The 16,472-nt window shown below is 39.5% G+C and overlaps 1 protein-coding gene across 2 annotated transcripts in view; it reads left to right on the forward strand.

Annotated features, from left to right (window-relative positions):
- The window catches only part of arhgap10 (Rho GTPase activating protein 10), a 72,827-nt gene extending 56,972 nt beyond the window's left edge, over window positions 1-15,855 (forward strand). Inside the window, exons 20-23 of one of the 2 annotated variants that reach the window (XM_059342300.1) lie at window positions 1,114-1,279; window positions 9,915-10,016; window positions 11,494-11,585; window positions 14,265-15,855. In XM_059342300.1, coding sequence (XP_059198283.1) covers window positions 1,114-1,279; window positions 9,915-10,016; window positions 11,494-11,585; window positions 14,265-14,353 — 449 coding nt within the window. In that variant the 3' untranslated portion in view covers window positions 14,354-15,855. The remainder of the gene's footprint in view (window positions 1-1,113; window positions 1,280-9,914; window positions 10,017-11,493; window positions 11,586-14,264) is intronic. The other variant, XM_059342308.1, reaches the window with a different exon arrangement.
- The last annotated feature ends 617 nt before the right edge of the window (window positions 15,856-16,472 follow it).

Below are 16,472 nucleotides of genomic sequence, written 5' to 3' on the forward strand. Positions count from 1 at the left end.
CTCATCAATTGCCTTTGTAATATATATATTTTTTTTATTGTAAAGAGACTTCATGGACACCCTATTTGCTCTCTATAAACCACACTCCATTGACTAAAACACAAATTTTACCCCACAGACCACAGGAGTTGCCTTGATTTGTTAGGTAGTTTGTATGATTGTGTAACTTTGCTGAATCAGAACTTACTCCTTAAAACACCAAAGCCACACAATAACACAAAAAAACTAACGTTACAAAAGCAACTCAAGTTTTCTGTGAGATAAAATGACTGTTTTTGTCAATGGAAGCTAAACAATGAGCTGCAAATCTCTGTAATGCACCTCAAAGCCAAGGTGAGCTGCACATTCAAGTGATAATTTTCTGTGGTTTTATCACTACTTTCTTGTGATAAGATAAATTATTTTCAAATGATTATGAAAAGCATGTTGCTTTTCCAGTAAGACCTACAAGGTCCATTATAAAAGGACATAAAATCAATCAAATTCAAGTGAAATACAAACAGTTTGGCTGTTGATGTCTAATTAATTGCAACTAAAAACAACCTGTGTCGACTTTCGAAGCTTTTGAATTATTGCGTTTCATTCCATTAAAATAAATATCACAGTTTAAACCAAATACAATAAACAAACTGCTCAGTAAGATGCCATGAGCCCAGCGCCAGTTCAGTTACATCTCAATTAAATATGGGCTTTTGATTTGCGTGCTTTGATATGTGTTTGCTGAGGGGGAAAAAAGAAGAGATGGTCCAAACAAACTACTTTTTTAACATTAACAGTTGCTTCTGTGCCTCTCCCATCTCCCAAAAGCAGGATCTTTTCTTGACAGTAAAATTGAAATAAAAGAGCTTGCATCTCCCTAGTGTTTCTTAGGTTCCTGTCTATGACTGGAGAAGTGTATTATTATGAACAATACAAACTTGGTTGAAAGTCTCGCCTGTTTTGACAGCAGTTTGATTCATAAAATCCCCTGTTGATGCAGCAATGTATTGATAAATTATTCAGCTGTTATATCAGGCAAGCTATGATCAGTAAGCTGGAATAGGCTGAATATTTTACAGTGGAATAAAAGATGTAAGTAATTAAAACAAACACTGCTTTTTGTTGTCTCTTTAGTGCCAGCAGTGGCAGATAGTTCCAGCCTAGCTACAGATGAGACATCAATGGGCAGCAATGAGTCGGTATCGTCCCAGTCATCGTCCGCTTCAACCTCAGAGACGCCTACAGAGAAGAGTGACCACATCCCACTGAGCGCCAGCCTCAGCTCAGGCAGCAACTCCAGGTGAGTGCTTCACAATGCTGAAAACCCAGATCAATATGTGACTGTGCAACTGGTTGGAAAACAAGTAGAGTCAAAAATAAATCCACAGGGTTTAAATTAAAATGTGCACACTATGCATTGCAAATGGAATTTATGGATTTAAATGTTTTCAACATCACTATTTTAGCATAGGGACATATGCTCGTTTTCAAGTTTACACCAGTTTTCAAAGACACACTATTTTTTTCTCATACAGCCATAGCAGCTGCACGCTCAGTCTGAAACTCTTTGTTGTAGTGCTTGTGTCTTTAAGCTCCTCTACCTAAAGAGCCCAGTTTGCTCTGATTGGTCAGTTTTTACGAGTCTACTTCTGTCTTCTTGCAATCTCTGTGATGTACTTCATTGCAGCTAAAGGAATGACTGTAGCAGAGTATTGCAGCACTTTTTACTGTAAAAAAAAAAAAAAAAAAAAGGAAAAAAAGAAAATCACAAATAAAAGTTTTTAAACCAAAAAATGACACCGTTGTAAATGTTCCAGCAGGAATATGATCTGAATAACATCAGGACCCAGCCATTAAAAAAACGAAAAATTAACAATTAAAGCTTTAAAACCAAAAACCTACTACTGCTAACTACTCACATGTTCCGTCAGGAGTGTGATCTAAAATTGGGGAGAAATTAAGAGCATCACAAACCAAGATTACAGATTTCACAAATGTTAGCATGTAGCAGCGTATGTAATCAGTCGTGGAAAAAGTATTCAGATTCCTTACTTAAATAAAATTACTATTACCACGCTGTGAAATTACTACACTACAAGTAAATGTTCTGCATTAAGTAAAAGTACAAAAATATCAGCATCAAAATGTACCTAAAGTATCAAAATCAAAAGTACTCGTCAGAGAATGGGACCACTCAGATTAAATTTCTAATCGCTTTAAATTTATCATGTTTTTTATGTTAAATCTTGACCTGTAAAGTAAGCTGTCCGCTAAATGTAGTGACGTAAAAGTACAATATTTGCCTTTAAAATGCAGTAGAGTAGAAGTACAAAATGTTACATAAAATGGAAATACTCAAGTAAAGTACAAGTACCTCAAAAATGTACTTAAGTACAGTACTTGAGTAAATGTTTTTAGTTACATTCCACCACTGGTTATCACTGTAGTAATAGTGACTTGATCTACTGGCTACTACTACTACTACTACTACTACTACTACTACTACTACTACTACTACTACTACTGACTTCCCCAGAACCCCCAAAAATTTCAGCCCTTGCCCCCAGAGTCTTAGTCGCCATGACGATGGCCGCTGGGTTCTGAGATTCGAGCCAAAGTGACACATTCTTAAATTAATTTATTTTATCAGCATTTGTGGGGGAAAAAAAATATTCACATACTCAAAAAATACTGAATTTTACAGCATATAATCAGCCTGGTCGATAATCTGTGGATCTTTAAAATCGGCACACTCTAATGAGAGCAGTGTCTCTTAAATCTTGTTCCCCGTTCCCGGGGAGATTATGAAATCAGAAATGCATCATGCCCTCATTCGTAGGATGACTGGTTGAATACATGTTTTCTCCTGTAAAGCATCATGGAAGCAGTCACACTTGACTGCACTGCATGGCTGCGGCACAGTTCTGTCATTTCCACTCTGGTAAAAAAAAAAAAAAAAAAGAGTATTTAGCGAGGAGAAACTATTTTCATTATTGTTATTTAATAACAAGAATATATTTTTCAACATTGTGATCTGAATCACACCAAACAAGCATCTCAATTCTCATGTGAATAATTTAGAGTTCATCAAAAATGAAACCATAAGTTAATCGATAGTGAAATTAAATTTTTGTCTGGGCCGTGATGTTTATGTTAAATCAGCTGCTGTTGTTCTTCTCTCTCTTAGTCTATTCTGCTGGTGCTGGATGAAAATGCTTTAACAGTTTTGCCTCTCCCTCTGGCTTCTCCTTTCTGTCCTCACTCTGTCTACTAAGTCCTTGGTCCTTTTTGTTGTTTCCAGCCCCTGACTTGTCTTGAATGCTGATGTGAGAGATGAATTATTGGGTTATGCTGCAGATGTTAGACTCGCTGCTGTGTCATGTCTACAGATTCACCTTGAAATAGACTTTCTTTTTTTTTTTTCTCCTCATTCACTGTCCCCCTTCTCCTTCTCCATCAGCTGAAAAGAGCTGTAAAATAAAAAACAAAAAAAACACCTCACAACTTGACAATGTGATTCCTCACTCCTCACTTTGACCTCTGTGGGTATGTGCCCACCTGTGTGTGTAGGCATGCGCGTAACAACCGTTTTCCTCCTAAGTTGCAGCATTAGATAGACAAGGCTCTACAGTATTTTACTTATGTAACCAACTCCTTTTTTTTTTTTTTTTTCCTGCGGGTATTTTTTTGCACTTTCCCACATATGTGGCATCATGTTGGAGGACGGAAGGAGCAACCAGGAGGAGGTCGTAAATCTCAGCTCTTATTTGTTTGGGAGACAGGTGGCCGTGCGTTGGCCGTGTAAATCGTATTGACATTGGGGAGATATTCATCTTGTTTACCCTTATAGCCGCAGCCCCTGTCCCTTTATGAAGACTTGTGCCATATGTCACAGGGTGTCGCCCTGGCTTTGTTCACTCATAAATCTTAGCATGTGAGATGGTGGAGACCTGTTAGCACAGCACCTCTCCGGCCTGAAACCCAGGGATTCAGCTTCAGTCGGAGCCAAGAAGAGCAGTAGGGAAGGCGACTGCTACATTACTTCCAACTACTCTCAGAAATGTATTATCATGCACTCTGGTGTGCTCAGAAGTGCACCTGGAAAACAGCATACTTTAGTTGGTTTTCCTGCAGGATGGCTGCAGCAAAATCTGCCTGGTCATACACAAATGCATCCTGACTCACTATATCATGCAATGACTCTTTGTGGACTGTGGCATGATTTATCATCTCCGTCATTTTCAATGTCTTGCCTCATTTCTCCTCTTCTCCCCAAATTCAGTCACAGCTTCTCCCAGCGGTACTGTTGCCTCTAGTCCTGACCAATGAGGTTACAATTTTTGACTACTTTTCCTTCCTCTCCTCCACACTACCTCTAGCCCTCCATGCTTCTCGCTGGCAGACAGCTGTGGATCATAAAATGGTGGATCAGAGCTTATTTCCGGCCCACCCAAACTGGCGGTGGCGGGGCGGGCAGCTTGGCTGTTGGTTTGATCCCACTTTCGAAAAGAAACACTCCTAAATCCCACCGCTGCCCTCCTTTCTTTAGCAGAAAGACAGTTGATAGCCCCGCTCATCCCGAGTTAGCTCCGCGCCAGAATCAACAAGGCCTGGATGCTGCGGGGTGAAATTCCTGCAGTAATGAGAAGCAGCAGTCCACTCCTGTTGATGAATTTCTTCTTGCTACTAACCTGGCAGTGGGACATCATGTGTGATAACCCCGATGGTTAAAATAATAAACCAAAAGACCTCCAGTTGCACTTCAGTTTGGAAGACGATGTTGTTGGATACTGAGGCTTTTATATTCCACTTCTCTCACTCATTACCACTTTATTAGGTACACCCATTGAACTGCTTGTTAGCACAAATATCTAATCAGCCGATCATGTGGCAGCAACTCAATGCCTTTAAGTGTGTAGATGTGGTCAAGTCAGTCAGCTGAGGTTCAAACCTAGCATTGATGGGGAAGGAATGGGATTTCAGTGACTTGAATGTGGCATGGTTGTTGTTGCCAGATGGGCTTGACTGAGTGTTTCAGAAACTGCTACTGAGATTTTCATGCACAACCAAATCTAGGGTTCAGGCAAAATGCTCCTTTTCTGGGCGGAAATGCCTTGTTTGTAGCAAAGATCAGAGGAGAATGGCCGGCCTGGTTTAAACAGATAAAAAAAGGCATCAGTAACTCGAGTAAATAACCACTCGTTACAACCGAGGTGTGCAGTGCAGCATTTCTTAACGCAGAACCTGTTGAACCTTGAAGCAGATGGGCTACAGCAGCCGAAGACCACAACAGATGCCGCTTCTGTCAGATAAAAACAGGAAACTGAGGCTACAATTGGCACAGGCTCTCAAAAATGGAACAATAGAAGTTTGGAGAAACTCTTCCTGGTCCCATTAGTCTGGATCTCTGCTGCAACATTCAGATGGTAGGGTCAGAATTTGGTGTGAACAACATGAAAGCACGGATCCATCCTGCAACACAGGCTGCTGCTGATTGTGTAATAGTGTGTGGATATTTTCTTTGCACACTTTCTTTGGGCCCCTGAGTATCAATTTAGCATAATTTAAATGCCACAGTCTTCCTGAGTGTTGCTTCTGACCATGCCAACAACAATGGCTACTTGCAGCAGAATGGTTTCTGGAACATGACAATGAGTTAATTGTACTCTAATGGCCTCCACAGTCACCATATCTCAATTCAGCAGCCAAAAAAACAGCTGAAATTGCTTGATGCTATCATGTCAATATGGACCAAAATCATCCAGGAATGTTTCCAGCACCTTGTTGAATCTATGCCAAGTTAATTAAGGCAGTTCTGAAAGCAAAAGTTGGTCCAACTCCTTACTTGCAAGCCATATAAGCCTGTAAAAACTCCTCACAATCTAATATTCTTTAACTTGTCACCCATAAACTTGTTAGGAATATTACCAACATCTCAAGAGGGATTTTCATGTGGGCCTCACATACAGTGCATTTTCAAACAAGTCCCCATTTACTGTATTTAATCATGTTTACAGAAGAAGCTTAGCTAGGCCTGTGATGGGTGAAAACAACGGATGAGCAATTCAAAGCTTGATGCTATTTTTGTTGAGGAGAAATGGCAAACGATTTCCCTCGGTTTGGCTTAGCTATAATTGTGAAAGCAATTTTGGGATGAATCCATTTACCTCTGGTACATTTAACAAGTTTCTAGGGCAGCCATGTGGCATCCACTGATTTTCCCCAACTGTTTATTCTAAAATTATTGAGATATCTGTTTATTTTAAAGATCTTCACAGATCTGTATAATCCTCTTTCAACAGAAATAAGCAGTTGGATAATGTTAACTTTTCTATGTGTGTGTGCCTGCATTTAATTTCATCTTATTCTGGGGTTTTTTGTGTGTATCCGAGTGGGTTCACCTGCAGGTGGGTGAAGTGTTGGTGCTCCTCTGCTCTCCCTTCTCTTGGCTGTGACCCAGGCAGACAGTGGTTGTGCCTGGGCCCAGGTTAATGAGTGGATTTGCTGCACTGCAGCGCACTATCCCCCCATGCTGATGTGGAGCAGCTGAGCACCACAGTGGCCACACACTGCTGCAGAGCTATAAATCACCCATAGTCAGGCCAGGCCCGAACGGAACAGCCACCGCTGGGGATGGACAAGCGCGCTGAGAGCGAGGCAGGGGAAGAAACACAGGGAGGAAGCGATGCAGAGGGGGGAATGAAAGCGCGAGCCCAGTATCGTGAGCTCACCTACGTCCACATAATATCCCCTACCACGTTCCCCCTCAAGACCGTCTCTCTCTCTCCTCTACCAGTGCCAATGTAACTACTATTCACAACATCCTCTCAACCCCCAGCCCCTCCCCAGCTGCTCCCTCTAATTGCCTTTATTAACGTCTCTATGGGAGCGGCAGCTAGGAGCAATTTGCTCATTATGTACTGTATTAGCACTGGCCCTGGGGCAGGCATGGAACACAGAGGGATGCCTGGCTAAGACTCCTGCTCTCCTCTGCTTCACTCCGCCTTTACCAGGACCCCTACCTCCTTCCTGTAGGTCGACCGTAGACTCGTTGGCCCCGACAACAGCCAGTGTAAAGTACAGCTCGTACTGTAATGGATAAAGCTGATGGGGAAAGTGTTGGAGAGTTTACTAGTTCACTTAACACACATAGAAGTTGCGTATATACATTCCTGTAGGAACTGATTTTAAATGCATGGGTGACAAAAGGTAAAATCTACATTAAATGCAGGAGAGAAAAATGTATCTTTTATCCGTCAGGATGGTTTTTAATGTGTTCAGTTTCAAGTGACAAAAACGTAGTTGTTGTATTAATGGTGCTGTTATGTCACTCTTAATGTAGCTAATATACTTATCGTCCTATTTGATACTATCTCAATGCTTGGCTGCAATTCCATATGTAATGCAATTTGATATTTCAATTTATTTAAAAAAAGTCAGAGAGTCAGACCCCCAGCGCAACAATTAAAACTTAAATACTTAAATGGATCCATTTTTTCCCAACCCCTATTTTACTGGTTGCACACAGGTTTGAATTACAGTCCGGCTTGTTTAAAAGGTTGTTGTTGAGCCAGTTAATCTTACAATAATGGCACCAGTTGGCTCGAGTTATTAAGCACCAGAAGTTTGAAAACTGTAAGACAGAAGGTCAAATACATTTTCTGTTGTATAGTGAGTTTACATTCGAGACCTTCAGATAAATATATCAGTTTCTCTTGATGATTACCTTTCAGGTTAATGTGGAGAGCCAGTCCCACTGAGGAGGCTTTTTGGCAGATGGAGTAGAATGGATTATTTGATTTATGGAAGCCTGTTGTCCTTGTTATTCGGATAAATGTACAGCCTGCACACAATGAGAATTCAAAGTGCGACTCCCCCTGTGTGTAGCCGCTGTACAGTAGAAATAAGATGGAATAATCATTGTTTTTTCTCATGTGTTATGTGTGTTATATCACTCTATTGAATGCTTAATATTTTATCAGTGGCCATGACCTCTATTGACTGAAATTTGTGATTATATACAGGGTATCTGCAGGGCCTTATAAAGTCTTAAAACGTCTAAAATTCAAATAGTTTGAATTTAAGGCCTTAAAATGTCTAAAATCTCATAAAATGTCTTCAATATGACTTTTAAAGCTCTTTAAAAATATATTGGTAAGGCTTTATAATAAGGTCCTTAATAACCATTAATTAACAAGTAATAAGGCATTGTTCTCGCTTTAGATCCGGTAGTTGCAAAAATATAATAGATGAGCAATAAAGTATATTTTAGTATCAATAAGCAAACAAAATAAGATTAATAAAGGCATGGCAAAGACATAATGGTTGGGTCATGGGTGTTTGTAATGCCATTATTAACACTTATAAGCTTATAAACACACAATAATGTTAATAAGCATCTTGTAAGGACTTACAAGGGCCTTATTACTTGTTAATTAATGGTTATTACAAGGACCTTAATATAAAGCGTTACCAGTATATTAATATTACTTTTATTTAAAACAAATGCATAAACTTCAGTCTCGCTTTTAAATGTTTCGATTTTTGAGGACGCTATAACACAAAACTACAAAATGGAACTAAGTACCTGTGCAGCCCGGTCAGAATTTGTCGAGCACAACCAGCTAATGTGCTATGCACACGCCGCAGTCTGTGACAGGCTAGCATAGCAGCAGAGAAAACTTAACGAAAGCACACAGCAAAGCCAGATTACCTGTGTAAGATGGGTGAGTGTAGGGATGTTGAAATTAATTGTATAATTGATGCATCACAATCCAAATGTGGATGATTCTGCATCGATGCAGTGAAAGTCCATAATCGATAATTGATAATCAGACAGATAATGTGGGTAGTAGTCTAGGCCTACACTATTTATTTTGGTCTACAGAAATGTTGGTTATCAGGAATGTCCTCAGAGCAGTAGGAAGTTGTTAGAAGTTACAACTTGACTCCAAAAGTCGGCTATACATTTTGTAAAGCACTTTAGATAATAAAAAATGAACCCACATTTATCAGACCAGAAGTATTTAACCATGTGTTGTAATATAAAAAATTTGAGGATGTAACGCGCCATGATGCATTGGGGAATCGACTCTAATCAAAACGTTTCCTAGATAATCGTAATCAAATCGAATCATGAGACCAGTGAAGATGCACAGCCCTAGTTAAATTATTTGTTGCTCCAGAATGAACAATTTAATGCATGGTTGAAGCCAGTGGATGGAAACATATATAAAGCACACTGCAACTTCGGCAAGAAAACGTCTGGTGTTTTTTAGTTGGGTTAAGCATTTTTTATTCCAATGTGAAAGAGCTGTGATGAATTCATGTACTTTGCAAGTAATTCCGTGTCTCTCCGATTTTCCTTCATGTCTTTTGTACTTTTCTGCCAGTATGGATGTGAAATCGATCTTAAATTGTTTTCATTAATGTCTTAAAAAATTCTTAAAAAGTCTTGAATTTGACTTGTTGAAACCTGCAGAAACCTTATTGTGGAGTCATGAAGAACATCTAGAGTCAGGAAGTTAAAGTGATGGCTGTGGATGGTGTCGGAATCTGCCACTGACAAAGCTGCACCCCACTGCAATTTCACAAATGCTCTAGATTGGTGTAGAAATGTATTCTCACTTTGTCTCCATAACAACAGGTTGCACGATTTAGCTCACCTGTTGCTCTCATACCACCACTTAGAGTAGTTGCTCCCAATACTGAACAGTTTGGGAATGTATGAGAAGAAAACGCAGCATCTGTTTGTCGTTGCGAACGTCTCACCTTTGCCACTTTGCTGAAAAAACCCACCAGGTTCAACATTTTCTTCATTTTCTATCCGAGACTTTGTGGCAGTTGGTGTAAAAATGCTACGCTGCAGGCAGATATGCATTGTTTTCAGCCAAGACAGAACACCATAGGATCTAAGGTTTGTTTTATATGTGCAGGGCCCCCGCAGCAGGAGCCTCCTGGTCCTCCACTGGAGCCTCAGGAGAGAGCCCGCCTGCTTCCACCACAGCTGCCTCTGAAAAAGAAAAACCAGAGGAGAGGTAAGACCAGGTTTCCACTCCTCGGACTATTTTCCTGTTTTCCTCCCAACTGGATTTTATAATTGCGCTTGACTACTTTCTTTCTGTCTTTATCTCTGTTTCGTTTAGTCATTTTCACACTCACACATTGGCTAAATGTCACACTCTGGGATTCTTTCACTCTCTCAGTTTTCACTCACTTGCTCCATTACTCTCCTGCTCGTCTTATCTCGCATGTTCACTCAACAGAATCACCAACTCCCTCACTCGTCTAACATCTACTCGCAGTCTTGTACGTCAATATTTTCCCTGACTTTCTCACATATTCACCAGACCTTAATTTGGTTTACCTTTGAGGGAACTTAATGCAGCACAAGTATTGGCTGTAGCAGGGGCAGCAACCTTCTCCGCTTTCAGTCAAACTCCAGATACACACACACACAGGTATCTGAGCAAACCGGATGGGACTGTGTATACAGTCTGCCCATTACACTGATCTATTGCTCTGCTTCCTTGTGACTAAATGATGAATTCATTTTCAGTCCTTTAGATGTTACCGAGGAAATTGTAAACAGCTCGGTCATTCTGTGGGCAAACCATTAATGTTATTTTCATAGAAATACAAATCCTCATTTTTTCCAAATGCGGTTCCACGAGAGTGCATTCTTCCAATTCTGAATTCAACAACTCGGCTGAACATTGTTGTATTGACAACTCTGTGACCACAAACTTTTTTTTTCGGTTTGTATATCTTCTTTCTCCTCTCTCATCCTACATTGTTGCTGCTCTGCAGAAAGAATATGAAATATTTATCAGGGCATCGTGTGTTGAAGGCACAATTTCTACATGGTAATGTTGCTGGCATTCGAGATAACGGTTTGCAATCGTGGGCAAAACAACCTTTCTGTGGAAAACACTTTTTATGTTTTCCAGAGTGCAATTGCATAAATACGCCTTTTTACTAACGTTTTCAGAGCGATGAATATGGTTTCTTTGACGGCGCTCTTTTACATCAAACTGATTTAAAATGCAGCTTCTGAGCTCACAAATGTGAATTTAAAAGCTGAAGCACCGTGGAGAGAGATTTCTATTCTTCCTCTGTTTGTGTGCAAACCTACTTTAGAATCCCCCCGCCACTTTTTAATTATCTCACCATAGATGGTTGTCTGCTGTGCGGACCTGATGTGTGCCTGCCTTTTTCGGCTGTACAAAACCTGCTCCAAACAGCGGTGCATCTCATTGTGTTTGTGTACGCACACGGGTGCACGTGGGCCTGATTTGACTCGCTCGCTAGTCTGTCTAGACTGGAGACGGTGCAAGACAAGAGTGTGTAGCGGCCCGGCTCCTCTCTTAGTACTTTTGCTTATATTCCAGCCTGGCCCATTTCTGCTGTTTCAGGCTAGTGAGTGAATGAACAAGCAGGCCCCGGGCCCAGATTGAACTGAGCGGTAATCCTCCCCAAAGCTCCGCCAGCTCACTGATTGCCTTCATTTTTCAGTGTCACCAGCAGGAAAGCCATGGCAGTGTACCCATGTGAGGCTGAGCACGACTCTGAGCTCTCCTTCCAGGTCGGCGCAATATTCAACGCCGGTAAGTGTTATCGCCTACACCAGTCGCTCACTCAGAACCAGCCCTGGCATATTGGATTTGGAGGAAAACCGAACACCCAATCTGATCTTCAATCGAACAGAGAGATGAGACGAGGAGAAGGAGAACGGGGAGGGGAGGGAGGGAGGGCACCGAGACACAGATTTGCTCTTCAGTGTGTCTGGAAGAGGCTCCACTGAGCTTTAATCACTCTCAGAGGAAATGAGGATTTTGTAGTTCCTATTTTTTGCCTTTTTTCGTGAGATGCAGACACTATAGATATACCACAGTCTTTACTGGGAAACGTGGTGATGTCTTTGATAAGATCCCACAAAACATTGCACTTTATTGGTTGTTGCTTTTTTCTGTCTGCTTAAAAGGCGAGATCTTTTTTTCGACATTAACCCCCCGCTGTAGCAGACCGTCCCCTATCAAACATATAATGATCTAAAATCATGATCTAAACTTCAAAATCTGACAGCTGCCATTAATAAATATGGATTAAGCGAGTGAAACTTCACCTTTATCATATTTCTATTGACTGAACAAACACTATTTCCTGTCTCGATGCCTGCACATTACAGCCCATCACTGTTTCATTGTCGGTTAAAAGAGTTCATGTCAGGATAAATGCCTACAACAGCAAGATTTAATTTATCAGAAAGTGGATTTTCCGCTCATAATATCTGAATAATAATAAACACGAAATGAATAAAGTGCCACATTTTTAAAAACTAAATTAGATTAGGTTCAAGAGGCCATTCTATTATTCCGAAAATTTCATTTGGAGCTTAGCTGTTTTGTTTAGTAAAAGTATTACTGAATGATGTGTGTTTATTTTGGATCTCGACATAAATCTCCAGTTACTTCGATACATAGTTTGGTGAGTTTAAGTGTAACTGTGCTGATATTCTGTCCGTCCTTCAACTCTTAATCAGGCTTCAAATAAAGTGTCTGACGTTTTACATAAAGCTCCAAGAGTTTCTCCTTAAATAAATATCTACAGAATCTTTCAGACCTTTGACATGTTGCATATTTTGCCGCACTATTAACTTATGTCTAAATGTATTTTTTTTGTCTGAACTATGTGCATAACAAATGTGCAAAAGGTCGAGAGGTCTGAATACTTGAGCAAGCCAACAACAAAACAAATCTACATATGTTGATGTTTCCTCACCCTTAACACTGAAAGGACAGCTCCGTCTCCATTTACTTTTTTAAAGGTGCAATCTGAACTTACTGTTAGTTTAGTTTAAATGTCTACATGACGTTAAGGGTGTCCATGATTATCCAAATCCACAATTTATTATACTTTTGATTTGATTAAATTTTCAATTTCATTATTTTTTTCTGCCCTGCCCCCCATGATGGAGCTAAATGCACAAAAACACTTCAAGAATTGCCTAATTTAAAAAAACTTGTGTAAATTAAAACATTTATTTAAAGCTGAGATCTTAAGCTTTAATTTACTGCTGCACAGCCCATCAGTCAGAATATTCTAACAAAAATATGCCAGAGAAGTATGACAGAGTGCGTATATAATTGTTTTCCGGTCATATACGACTCCTATTACACTGTGTCGTTTTTGAAGTGTTGTTGTTGCTGTTGTGCAATTTTTGGATCAAAAAAGCAACACCCCATACGTGAGATATTTGGCCATATACACACTAAACAAATTTAATTCCTTCAGTGTTTACTCAAGGCAAAAACGTATAAAAAGTAAGTACTTGAGTTAAGGTTTTTGTGCTTATTAGAAAAAGTGCAATGATCATCTAAGGACCTGCTCTATTATATGAATGAAAAATATACATTTATATATTTACATACTCTAAAGATAGCATTCAAAAGAGTCCCATAAGCAGTTTATTATTGTACTGAGATAGTTTTGTTTTTTCTCTGTTGTTTTTCATTTTTATGGTGACAAACTGATGTAAAAACATCTTAAAAGACGTCCAAAAATACTAATAATGCAAAATGACTTGTTTTCTTGTTGTAGCTCTCATATTAGAAGACCTGTCAGTCATTTTAGAAGGTTCAAATCCTGTTTTAAATTTTAGTAGCGGGTCAACTCTTTTGTTTAGACCTGTATAAATGATTAGGCTTTTAAGTTCCTTGTTCATTTTGTGTTCAATAGACACACAAGAGCCCTGACGGTAAACACATTTCTTTGTGTCCTGAGGTCGGCTGAGACATGTTGCGAGGGGGGGGAAAAAAAGGAATTATTGAATTAATTCATGCCTTGATTCGGCTTAAGAAGTTCTCATTGTCAATTTATCCATGCAGTTGTTGACTTGGAAATGCACTCAAAAATTTTAAATTGGCTCATTTTGTAGGCAAATCAAGAATGGGGAGAAGGAATGCCACAGAAAGGATCCTACTCTGACACATCTGTCATACTAAACACTTAGTGAGAGCTCTGTTTTGCTGCTGAGGTTGAGCTCGGGGCTGAAATTCTAGAAAAATGGGATCCAAAAACAGACTTGAGATGTACAGTAGAGATAAAAATGAGTCACAGTGGAGTTTAGTGTAACCACATAATTACTGTATCCTCCTCGGATCTGTCCGCTCTGACACATGCACAAGCTGTGTACTCATCTGAGGCTTAGTGTCCTCTGTCTGTCCCCCACCCTCACCCTCCCTGTGCTGTTGTCCCCCCTGGTGACGCTGTGTCCTCTCCTGCAGTGACCCAGTCGAGGGAGCCAGGCTGGCTGGAGGGCGAGCTGGAGGGAAAGAGGGGCCTCATCCCTGAAAACTATGTGGAGATGCTGTAGCCCCGAATGGAAATATTTATGGACAAGTTATCACCTCCACTGGGAAAAAAACCCTCTACATTCACTATAGAGCTGTGTTTATCCAAGTCCCTGAATTCTACCAAGCAAGCAAGTGACAATATGTTATTACTGGTGGACCATTTCTTGATACACAAGTATATGCATCTTTGCTGGCAAGTATACTTTTGGAAGCATGTTTGTGTTTGAATTAATTTTGTTTGAGTATCCACATGCATTTTTTTAGCAATGCAATTACAAAAATGGGTTTTGCACTTACGATATTTTGCTGTATAAGAAGATGCTGTAGCCTCTAAACATCCAGGTAACTGTGTAGCAGCAGCAGAGAGGGAGGCCCTGCTCTCTCCCCCAGTTATACATGGTATCCATGAGCTCCCAACAATGATCCTCAGAAACTGTATGTAAGAATAGCAGCACTCGAGTCACTGTAATCAGTTTTTGTTGAGACTTTTTGGTGCCGAATCCAGCAGCTTTAGACCCTTTTTGACAATGATGCACAGTTTGTTTTCAGCTTTTAAAAGATCAGAGTTACTCTACTTACCGTGCCTTAACCATCAGAACAGCCAGTGTAAATGTATGTATGTATGAAAATGAATTGGAGTGTTACTGCTTTCACTTTTAAAAATGTTGCATTTTTTTCTGTCATTTTAAGAATATTTTGGGATATTCAGAATGAGGCACATCGCTATTGTAATTTTATTTTATTTAATTGGCACATTGATTGCATGACTTTTGAATTTTAAATACACTCTGTACTGTTTTGTTCTTGGTGCACTCCTTTACAGAAACACAGTGAAGCGCCTCGTTGATGCCCGATAGCCTCTTGTGTTGAACACTAGCGTCAGACAGAGTCAGCAGATTTAAACAGGTAGTAATAATTGAAGCAATGTGTTTTTCCTATCAAATGATCCGTTTTGTTTGTTTTTAAAGTTTATTTTTAACGTTGCTCAGACTCTTCTCTGAGCAGAGAAATGAGACACTCCCACAAAGTTGAAATTTGAGTTTAGCGTTGTTTTATCTTCAACGTCAGTGGAATATGTAATTAGAAATCAAAGTTTTATTACCAGTGACGCCACAAAATGCAGTATTTCAAAGTTTTACATCCGTTCAGTGTATATAACCTAAATATTCAAAGAGTTTATGACCGCCAAGTATGTTTTACAAGTCTTCGTTCAGTGATTGACAGGTTCTCACATCGATTGGTTTCAGCATGTAGTCCTATTACGTGTCATCCCTCAGCTGTTCAACATGACACTTTAATTTCACTGAGAGCTTTGGTTCAGCAGACTGTTTTCAGTTGCAATAATTTAAGACATTGATTGATGCCGTTTGTAAAGGGCCTTGACTTCTTTCATTTTTATACCTTTGGGTATTCTCTTGATCAATGTTAAACAAATAAAGATTTTTTTTTGTTCTTTACTGTATTGTATTATGTATTCTTGCCGTATGGAAATAAATGTGATACATGATAATTTAAAATTAAACAGATTGCATTCTTATTAAAGCTTTTATGGGTCACACATTCTATGAGGCCACATCTGTAGTGCATTTTTAGTGCATTCATAGTGGATTATAATGGTTCAGGACTACACATAATTTATTCTGATGCACTGTATCAGCTGTATAGATTGATCAAGGTGCACAATGATAACTTGTAATACTGCATGGACTTTGATGAGTCACAATGAGTCCTTACTACATTTGATTGTTGAGGTGTGTATAAGTGAGCATAGGTAGGCATAGTGTTTTATAAGCCCCATCACTAAACTTCTAGTTTATTACTAATTAACCCATTGACGCCTAAAACTGCCTGTAAAACCTCTGGGCGAGGTGGAAATTCAACAGAAAAGTGTCAACGCTTCTACTAAATAATAGATTTTTCAGCCTCTGGAGCAGATAGAAATGAATTTCAAAGTATTCATTTCTAAGTAAGTATTTGAGAGCTTATACAAATACTACAAAACGACGTATCCGCTTTCCAGGCTTCAATGGGTTAAAGTAGACACCAAACCGATATCAGACTCTTGAGACCAATGGTAATACTGATTTAAGAGGGACAAAATTCATCAATGACGGCGATATTGTAATTTTTTTTAACTGA

The sequence above is a fragment of the Centropristis striata genome, chromosome 1, assembly GCF_030273125.1.
Source record: "Centropristis striata isolate RG_2023a ecotype Rhode Island chromosome 1, C.striata_1.0, whole genome shotgun sequence".
In the NCBI taxonomy this organism is placed as follows: domain Eukaryota; kingdom Metazoa; phylum Chordata; class Actinopteri; order Perciformes; family Serranidae; genus Centropristis; species Centropristis striata.